Genomic DNA, 10,792 nt, shown 5'->3' with positions numbered 1-10,792 from the left:
TACAGCATTTGCTCAAGAAACTCCCTGAAAAAGCACAAGAACAAATCCGCACAGACACACCCCTGGAACCCCAACCTGGGACATTCTATCTACTACCCAAGATCCATAAACCTGGAAATCCTGGGCGCCCCATCATCTCAGGCATTGGCACCCTGACAGCAGGATTATCTGGCTATGTAGACTCCCTCCTCAGGCCCTACGCTACCAGCACTCCCAGCTATCTTCGAGACACCACTGACTTCCTGAGGAAACTACAATCCATCGGTGATCTTCCTGATAACACCATCTTGGCCACTATGTATGTAGAAGCCCTCTACACCAACATTCCACACAAAGATGGACTACAAGCTGTCAAGAACACTATCTCCGATAATGTCACGGCTAACCTGGTGGCTGAACTTTGTGACTTTGTCCTTACTATAACTATTTTACACTTGGGGACAATGTATCCCTTCAAATCAGCGGCACTGCTATGGGTACCTGCATGGCCCCACAGTATGCCAACATTTTTATGGCTGACTTAGAACAACGCTTCCTCCGCTCTCGTCCCCTAACACCCCTACTCTACTTGCACTATATTGATGACATCTTCATCATGTGGAACCATGGAAAAGAAGCACTTGAGGAATTCCACCGTGATTTCAACAATTTCCATCCCACCATGAACCTCAGCTTGGTCCAGTCCACACAAGAGATCCACTTCCTGGACACTACAGTGCTAATAAACGATGGTCACATAAACACCACCCTATACCGGAAACCTACTGACCGCTATTCCTACCTACATGCCTCCAGCTTTCACCCTGACCACACCACACAATCCATTGTCTACAGCCAAGCTCTACGATACAACCGCATTTGCTCCAACCCCTCAGACAGAGACAAACACCTACAAGATCTCTATCAAGCATTCTTACAACTACAATACCCACCTGCTGAAGTGAAGAAACAGATTGATAGAGCCAGAAGAGTACCCAGAAGTCACCTACAACAGGACAGGCCTAACAAAGAAAATAACAGAACGCCACTCGTCGTCACCTTCAACCCCCAACTAAAACCCCTCCAACGCATTATTAAGGATCTACAACCTATCCTGAAGGATGACCCAACACTCTCACAAATCTTGGGAGTCAGGCCAGTCCTTCCCTACAGACAGCCCCCCAACCTGAAGCAAATACTCACCAGCAACCACATACCACACAACAAAACCACTAACCCAGGAACCTATCCTTGCAACAAAGCCCGTTGCTAACTGTGCCTACATATCTATTCAGGGGACACCATCACAGGGCCTAATAACATCAGCCACACTATCAGAAGCTCGTTCACCTGCACTTCCACCAATGTGATATATGCCATCATGAGCTAGCAATGCCCCTCTGCCATGTACATTGGTCAAACTGGACAGTCTCTACGTAAAAGAATAAATGGACACAAATCAGATGTCAAGAATTATAACATTCATAAACCAGTCGGAGAACACTTCAATCTCTCTGGTCACGTGATTACAGACATGAAAGTTGCGATATTACAACAGAAAAACTTCAAATCCAGACTCCCGCGAGAGACTGTTGAATTGGAATTCATTTGCAAATTGGATACAATTAACTTAGGCTTGAATAGAGACTGGGAGTGGCTAAGTCATTAAGCAAGGTAACCTATTTCCCTTTGTTTTTTCCTACCCCCTTCCCCCTCCCCCCCCAGTCGTTCTTGTTGAACCCTGGATTTGTGCTGGAAATGGCCCATCTTGAATATCATACACATTGTAAGGAGAGCGATCACTTTAGATAAGCTATTACCAGCAGGAGAGTGGGGTGGGGGGAGAGAAAACCTTTTGTAGTGGTAAACACCCATTTTTTCATGGTTTGTGTGTACAAAAAGATCTTCTATACTTTCCACAGTATGCATCCAATGAAGTGAGCTGTAGCTCACGAAAGCTTATGCTCAAATAAATTGGTTAGTCTCTAAGGTGCCACAAGTACTCCTTTTCTTCTTGTGGAAAGGTTGCTGATATGAGTAACATTACTTCTATGAACACACGTGGGGAAAATGTTAAGCCAAATGGAAAACAGCTGCATTGAAAATGGATTGTGTAGACTGGCATTCACAAGTCCACTTGATGCCAGTAAAACTCCCTGTCCCTCTGCAAGTAGAGTGGATCTAAAGGATTCCATTTTCATTTTCTGAGGTTTTATAAACTGGTCCAGCTATTTCAAGTTTAAAAAAACACTTTTGATCTGAGACAATGGGAAGGCTGACCACTATCATGGGAAGAGGTGGATGCTGGAGGAAACTGAGAAGATAATGATGAGAGAAAATAGAAAAGAATCCAGGAGTCCAAAGAAAACTAGAACAAGTTTTAACATGGGAGGGAACTTCCTGACCACCATGGAGTAACTTTCCTCAAAGAAGAAAGCTTAGGCTTCTTTTTCTGAGAAATTGAAATAGGAAGACAAAATTTGTCTGGCAATCTAGGGTTTTCTCCTGGAGAGGAGAAATATCTTCCCATATGACCAAATCTATAATGCCTAACAATTCACTAGGGAGGAAGTGAGTGTGTTGGCAGAAAAGCCTTGGGGAATCCCGTGCAATACAGTTCTGGGTATTAGCTGTCAATGGGACTAGGATAGCTGAGGGTGAAGGGGCAGTTCAGTTCCCTATATACCTTAGAGAAGCCTCAGGACTGCAGTCTTTGGCAATACATAAGGCTACTTAACGGAAAAATATGCGAAAAGTTAGTTAGCCTAGCTGGAGAGAAACCAAGGGAAGAGTTCCTTTAGAAAGAAATAACTAAAACTAGTACAATGGAAAATAAATTATTACAGAAGATGTAATAAGTAGAACTGTGTGAATAACTATTTTTTGTTTTGCTGACCATTCTGAAAAAAATAAAAAAAATTCATTTTATGTTGAACAAAACATTTTGTTTCAATTGAGCTTTAAATTTTTTTGAAAATTTTCAATAAAATTGAAATAAATTTTGAAGCAACAAGTTGTTTCAAATAAAAAAACCGAAACATTTCATTTTGAAAATATTGCTACAAAACGTTTTGATTTTTTCAAAATTGTTTTTTCCCTTAATGAAACAATTTCACAAAATGTTTTGGTTGATCTGAATCTGCATTTTTTGGGTGAAAAAAGTTTTGGCCAAAAAACTTTGCCCAGTTCTAATAATAGGCATATTACATATATAATAGGAAAGGCGGAAATTATATGGTTATATATTAAAATAAATTAAAAGGAGAGGAATTAAAACACTAGTTTATATCAAAGAGTACATGAACTATAACTAGACTGGGGACTTATGCCAATGATTCTGTCTTTATAGGGATATGTCAGACTTGAAGCTCTGATACAGAGAAACAAAATGGACTTCTGCAAAACTAAGACTTGATCGGACCAAGTAAAATTTATAATTATTATGTAACTTAACTAATCACTAGTACCTTCATGCGATGCTCCATTCAAGTTCCTTTCAGGAGTTTAATAGATACCGTCTTTTTATTTTCTGTTTTCTCTCTATTCCATAAGCTACAATATCTACTACAGGGCCTGATTCTCATTTACCCCTGGGCTCTTTACCACTGTGGTAGTGTAAAAGGGCTTTATGGCAACTGTGACTCAAGTCTGTAGTATTTATTTTGTTTAATCTAAAATCAATTGAGTTTCGGCTGTTTTATCTGGGGAACTTATTAATTGGTTCTCCTGAAGGAAATAGATCTCTGGAAAACGTACGACAGGCAGCATATTGGAGTGGAAAAGCTGGGGTCTTTTCTCCAGGACAATGCTACAGAAGGACTGCACTGTAAGCACCAGAAGATCAAATGACCAATGGGAACAGGAGGCCATTTAGTTAATATTTAGTTAATATCTACAAATAAATATTTTATTGATAATAGTTTATATTTTATAATATTTTAAACATATCTTTATCAAAATCATTTCACTCATTATTCCTCAGGCTTTTAAAAGAAGTGGGGAAACACATGCATCTTGCCACACTTTTTTCTTTCAGTCTTACAGTTTGCTATACAATTGCCAAATTGGTTATTATTTCTCCCACAACAGCACTGGTTCTGGTTCTTTGGTTGCTACATCAGGAGCTTTGCTGTTGCCTGTGGGCCAGTCTCAGCTGCCTTGTCCCTTGGCTGATATTTTTATTTGACTTACCTCACTCCTCAGGAATCTTCATACTTTAGTTCATTTGTGAACATTATTTCTGCACTAATCTCCAAGTGATGAGTAGGAAGCTTATAAAGTCTGCATTTGTAAGCAAAGAGCTTAGAAAATCTATAGCAGTATATACTTATTTTACAAAATCTAAAAATATTGTATAGAAATTACAATATTTATTGAGAAATAACTGAAAACATAGGGATTCCAAAAAAGTTAAAACTATAGCTATTCACTAATTTTCACTTTGAGATCAAAAGACAAGTGAGTTATTTCTGAAAAATTTAAAAAACCAATTTTTTTCCCCCAAGTCTTGTAATTCCAAATAGCTTTGTTCATCTCCCTCAAACTTAAAAAAAAAACACTTCTCCTCTAGCCTCAGACTATGCATGTGAAAAACCAGGCCAGAAATTTTGCTAAATTAGTGGGGAGACTCTCAAAATCAGCTAGGAAACTGCCTAACAGAGTTAATTCTGTGGCTCCAAAATAAAGAACTGTTGAATGGGAACAGGCCAGCTTAGTCACAAGCCCATTAGCTTTAGGATTTCTCTCAAACACACTACAGCAAAAGGAAAGTCTGGCTATGAGTAGATACAGAGGAGCCTAACCTTTTGAAATGATAGATTTGCTGACAAATACTATAAACAATGTGTTATATTTTACTTACATTCCAAAGTGATAGCATTCAATGCCAAAATAATAAATTAATGTTTATAATTCCCTAACAGAACTTTATATTTCAGAAGAGAAATAAAGAAGATGGAAAGTTGGAGACTTAGAGAAAAAGATATGGACAAAAAATTCTGAAGCACTGAAATCCATTCTCTGTAGAAGTCCCTGAGAAACAGTGACCCACTGGCAGTTATTCAACTGAGCAATGAATATTTAAAAATATATAAAACTCCAGCTACTCGTTTTTTAAATTTATTTTTTGTTATCAAAGACAATGTCCAGAAACATACAGTACTAAAGAATCTGTTCATGGCATTGTTTACAAAAGTTCCTAACAGACAGTGAATATTTTATTGTTTGGATGTATCCTTTATTATTGATGAGGTGAACTAATCAATGGAATTGTTTCTTTTAAAAGAATCTTGTAAAGAAAAAAGATCTAGTTTGATTTTTGAATCGGTTGATTGGAGCAAGTTCGCCACTCGTGACAAGACCAGTTAAAGATCAGCTCTTGCCTATCAGTGGAACTGGGCATGGCTCTTCTGAAAAGGTCACAGATCTTTCAAATATAGGCACCATGTTGTAAATTCCGCACATACAAAATATGTTCATGTCACTCAAATTACACAATATGGCAGTGTTCTAAGTCTGAGTATTATAGTCAATTAATGACAAAGAGGAGAGCACAAAGCTCACACATGACTAATGACAGGGACAAATCTTGAAAGAGACAAATAGTATAAAATAACAGTTTTCCTGGGAGGATGTGTGCACGCACATGTGTGAGAGTGCATATAACAAAAAAAAAAAGTTCAACACAAAGTTCAAATAATGACCTGTCCATTTGCTCCAAGCTTCTTATTTAGTCTGAACGCTGAAGGCTTTCATTTTAACTACATGTTAAAATGCGAATTCAAATCCCATATAAGCCTTCTGTATGTTGGTTGGTTTGAACGGATTAGAATTGAGAGTGAGTGACAACCCTCCTTTTGTTCTATTTGTCAGCCTCTGGGTATGTAGGGTACTTGACTGTCTCGATTTTCTCCTTTACTTTGTAAGATGGGTATAGGCCTGTTCTCCCTAATTTCCTATTGATGCCTTTAGAGTAACCATCCCAGTGGTTTCCAGCCACACCAATTATATCTTCAGGTTCCATGGGGATTTCATCAGCAGTTCGTGGATGATGGGCATAAATGGCAATCTGGTTGTGCGCATTCTGTCCTCCAAAATAGTAGATATCATCCAAAGAGTGGAAATATGCTGAAGCATCTGGATGCAAAGTCTGCATGATTTCATAGGCAACTCGACAAACCTTGGGAAAAAAAACAGAAAAGAAGCCATGAGTGCAGTATGTCCCTAACTCAACACAACAGTCAACAACATACACCCCACAGCTACATTACACACAAAAGAAGTTCAAGCACTGGAATTTCCAGCTTAAACTCTCAAGTTCTTTAAATGGCATATTTGAAAAATACTGTACGCTTGCTAACAAATATCACGTAACTCTGCTGTCAGAATTCTTAACATCACATTTGGGAAAAAAAGAAAATGAAAACTTTGCACTTTTCAAAAAAGAGGTGAAAGCTGAAAAAAATCAAGGATTTATAAAAAAATCACAGTTTAGGTTTGTCTTTTTTTTCTTGTAACAATACTTTGAAATAAAGCAACAAGTAAAATGTGTCATCTCTCTACATAGAAAATCTTGGAAATCAGTTTTACCCTCCCCCACAGGATTTAGAGCTTTTACTCAAACAAAACATTAATCAAAGGCTTTACTTATCCACTGTCAATATCATGGACCACTCTCAGTTAGGTTTCAAGTCAGGTCCTGGAATAGAGTCAGCATATCACTGTTTCATCTCAGCAACATATTTTTATATGAGGTAAAGGAGACAGAACTAGGTGTCATTTGCATGCTACTAGCTTGTAGAACATCGTATCTCACAAACCTCCCCAATGCAGAAGTTAAAAAAGGTTGGAAAGAAAATCAAGCTTTGTGGGGTGCCAGAGATGAATGCTCTGGAGGTGAAGGAATGTGGTGAAGGCATTAGTGATCGCAAGAGAGGATTAGAAGCATTTGAGTACTTTTCCATTATTCCTTACTATGTCACTGAGATGAAACAGTGGTATTCAGTGATATCAAAAGCCACAGACAGTCCCAGGAGCGTAGACATGGACATTCTCTGTGGACAGGACAGGTGTCATCCATCAGCACCACCAATGCTGACCCTATTCGAGGACCTGACTTGAAATCTAACTCAGAGGAATTCTTGAACCCCACTAAGTTGTTGTGGGATACTCCAGCATTTATTTCAGCAACTTCAGAAAGAGTTGAGTGAAAGTATCAGGTCCTCCCCTTAGGGATTTGAATATTTCTATTCACATCCATCACCCCCCTTCATCTTGTTGTCACTGCAGTAAATGAACAATCCAAACAAGTGTACACATCTGTCCCTTGACATAAAGATAAAAAAAAGTAGATCTCTTTGGGTGGAAAGTACATGCTATGGCTTGGCTTAAAGTTAGAATCACAAACTACTTAGCCATGGTGACCAAATATAATTATATTCAGTGGGACAAAGAAGAGTTATTTTCTAACAAGGTACCCCCTGACTTAAGAGGAGTTTAAATCAATTTGGTCAGAGGATCATCTCACCATCAGAACCTGTCTTCAAGCTACTTTACACTCTGCAGACCCAGGGGCTAGATCAATGGCTACTGCTATTGCCAGGAGGAAAGACCCCAGGTTATCTGCCTCAGGATTCCCTACAGAAGTACAGAATGTGGTACAGGATTTACTGTTTGATAGACAAGAGCTATTTAATCCAAAAATGGATTACACACTGCACTTTTTAAGAGAGTCTCAGACCATGCTTAGATCTTTGGGAATTCATACTTCCAATTTTAAAATAAAAAAGCATGAACCTCAGTATAGCTCTCAACAGAGCTCTCAATCATCTATGCCCTTGTACAACCAAATCCGTGTAGGAAAGGACAAAGGTTCCTAAAGTGGAAAGCGATTTCTTCATTGGCTTCTCAACTATCCCCCTCACAGAAACAACAAATTTGATGCTTTGGTCAGGGATACTGAACCAATCTATGTGGATCTGTATACCTTCCTTTCCCCCCACTCCACTTTCTGCCTCTCTTTTTTCAGGAATGCCTTGACCAAAATAACATCAGACCACTGGATCTTGCAGATTTCTCAGCTGCACTTTGGGATTTTATGAAATGCCTATCAGAGGTAATTGCTCATTTACATCAGCAAGGTATTTATGTGTATCCATACCTTGATGATTAGTTAATCCAAGGGTAATCAGTCCAGCAGGTCTCCAAACTCAGTGAGATTGATTCTGTGCCAGTTCTCAGACTTAGGACTGAAAATTAACCTAAAGAAATCTCATCTATTGCCGTACCAACCCTAGACTCCAGGAGATGCCAACTTCAACTCTCCTAGACTCCAAGTGATGCCTTTTGCCAGATTGAGGCTGAGATCTCTTAATTCTTGGATCAGACCAGTTTATCATCCAGTCACTTACAGAATGAACTGGCAAGTCACGATCCCTCAGTAGAATCTCTTGTCCCTCTGTTGGTGGTTAGAGACAGACATCGTTTGTAGATATATCTCCCACCCAGACATTAGTCACCAGATGGATCCACAAGCTGCTGCAGTGTACATCTGGGTCAATTCCAGATGCATGACCTATCGAACTTTGCAGATCGATCAGCTCATATAAATGTGTTGAAGCTCAGAGTGATTTGCTTCACTTGAAAATCATTCCTATCATGGTTGAGAAACTAAGCTATGCAGATTTTGACAACTCCACAGCTGGGGAGGAGCAAAATCAGACTCCTTTGTCAAGAAGCCGTTCTCCTCTGGGAATGATGCATCAATCATTGCATAGATCTCATAGTGATACATCTCCCAGGGGAATAAAATGCTCTGGCAGATTAACGAAGCAGGAAAAGCTGATCCACTCACAAATGGTCTCTAAAGGAGTCAGTGGTGAAACGTCTTCCAAACATGGGGTTTTCCAAAAACAGATCTCAAAAAACACCCTCTGTTTTGCTCTTGAGGGGGTCAGAGTAAGGGTGCTCTCGCAGATGAATTTCTAATCTCCTAGTCACATCACCCAGGCTATGCATTTTCTGTTTTTCCTTTAATTCTCAGGGTTCTAAGTAACATGAAGCAGGACAGGACTCAAATGATCCTTGTGGCCCCAGCATGGCCTTGTCAGTTTTGGTATCTCTCCGATCATCAGTTCATAGCTCTCCCATTTCTGCTGGACTTAATGACTCCAGATTCTGGAAACAGATTCCAGCCTTATGGGCTTATTGCACATGTATCCACCAGTAATACAAATACAATTTTCTTGGGTCTTAAACTTAGTCTCTCCTTCATTTATTGAGCTCTCATTTGAGCCTCTGACATCTTGCTCCCTCCATCATTTATCAAGCAAAGTGGCATTTCTGGTGGCAATCATTTCTGCCCATAAAGTGAGTGAGATCTAGGTGCTCATGTCTAACCCATCATATACAATAGGTATAACTATACAACCTCACCCTAGATTTATCCCTAAAATTGTCTTGCTCTTTCATATTAATCAAATACACACATACCTATATTTATTTCCAGGCCTTGCTCATCCCCAGATGAGGCAAAGTTACATACCCTAGATGTCAGAAGAGCCCTGTTGTACTATCTTAGCAGAAAAAGATCATTCAGAAAATCTCCTAGACTGTTCATAGCATATGGGAATGCATCAAAATGTAGACCAATCTCCTCTAAGATATTATCCAAATGGATCATGTATCAAGATTTCTTACATCATCGATAAAATTACAGCTACCAAGTAGGGTGATTGCTCATTCTACCAGAGCCCAAGCTATTTTAGCAGCCTCCTGCAGCAGAGTTGCAGTCATTTAAATTTGTAGAACAGCAATGTGGTCCTCAGTTCACACATTTACCAACCATTACTCTCAAGCATCAGCATCTAGAGCAGATGCTCAACCATTTTATATGAAAGTCTGCTCCCTTTATAAATGAATTAAATGTTTTTGATATTTCCAGCATGCTAGCAATTGTAAAATCAGTGGCCCTACAGTGTAGACTGGAAGAATCAATTTACTGAAAAAGACTGATAATGTCTTCTTGCAAAACCTCATGCTTGACAGTGAAAGTTGACACATTTGCTGCAGTATGAAACTGCCATTTAAACAAATATTGAAATAAATGGCCATACCATTTTGTCAGTTATGCCACCTTAGTAGCAGAAGCAAACCTTTCCACCCCTAAGGAAATGTTAAATACACAACAGCTGAAGTGAATATATGTAATGGGAAGCTTTGAATTCCACCCCATAGCTTTTTATATTATGTGCAACTCATCTATCCATCTCTATCTGTTAAATTATATCTGTTCATTCATTTTGGAAAACAACCCATTTTATGGCTATTGTTTCATAGAAATATTCTGTACCAGCATAATATTTACATATTACAGAATGCTTACTGAGTGGAGCATTTAGCAGGGAGCACATGGCACTGAGATTTGCACTGTTTACCTGTGGACCTCTGCGTAGCATTTAAGATGTTTGTCATGACCTATAATGCTCAGAAGGACCTAGGACCCGTCTAACTGAGGATTGCCTCTCCCTCCAAGACATACTGCCACAGCTGTAGTCAGTTCCTCCTGCCTTGGTCTGAAATAGCCTGAATTTGATGACTTTCAGAATAGGCTGAAAAAAAACATTTGTTTGACTGGATTTTGGGGGAGGTATGAGGGCATAATTTGGGGGGAAGGAATGAGGTATAATTTGGGGATGAGAGGCTTTTCTGTATTTAGTTATTGTCTGCTGGCTCTGATAAATTGTTTTCGGTATTTAGTTATTGTCTGCTGGCTCTGATAAATTGATAAATTGTCTGATAATTTGGGGGAGGTATG

General features: G+C 39.1%; 1 protein-coding gene across 5 annotated transcripts in view; it reads right to left on the bottom strand.

Moving 5' to 3' along the window:
- Positions 1–5,084: 5,084 nt before the first annotated feature.
- FUT8 (fucosyltransferase 8) overlaps positions 5,085–10,792 on the bottom strand; it is a 287,005-nt gene continuing 281,297 nt past the window's right edge. For all 5 annotated transcript variants that reach the window (XM_048854022.2, XM_048854025.2, XM_048854024.2 and 2 more), the window contains one exon: positions 5,085–6,157. In XM_048854022.2, the coding sequence (XP_048709979.2) occupies positions 5,840–6,157 (318 nt within the window). In that variant the 3' untranslated portion in view covers positions 5,085–5,839. The remainder of the gene's footprint in view (positions 6,158–10,792) is intronic.

Source organism: Caretta caretta, chromosome 6, assembly GCF_965140235.1.
Source record: "Caretta caretta isolate rCarCar2 chromosome 6, rCarCar1.hap1, whole genome shotgun sequence".
Classification (NCBI taxonomy): Eukaryota; Metazoa; Chordata; order Testudines; family Cheloniidae; genus Caretta; species Caretta caretta.
This window is presented reverse-complemented; position numbering and strand designations above follow the sequence as displayed.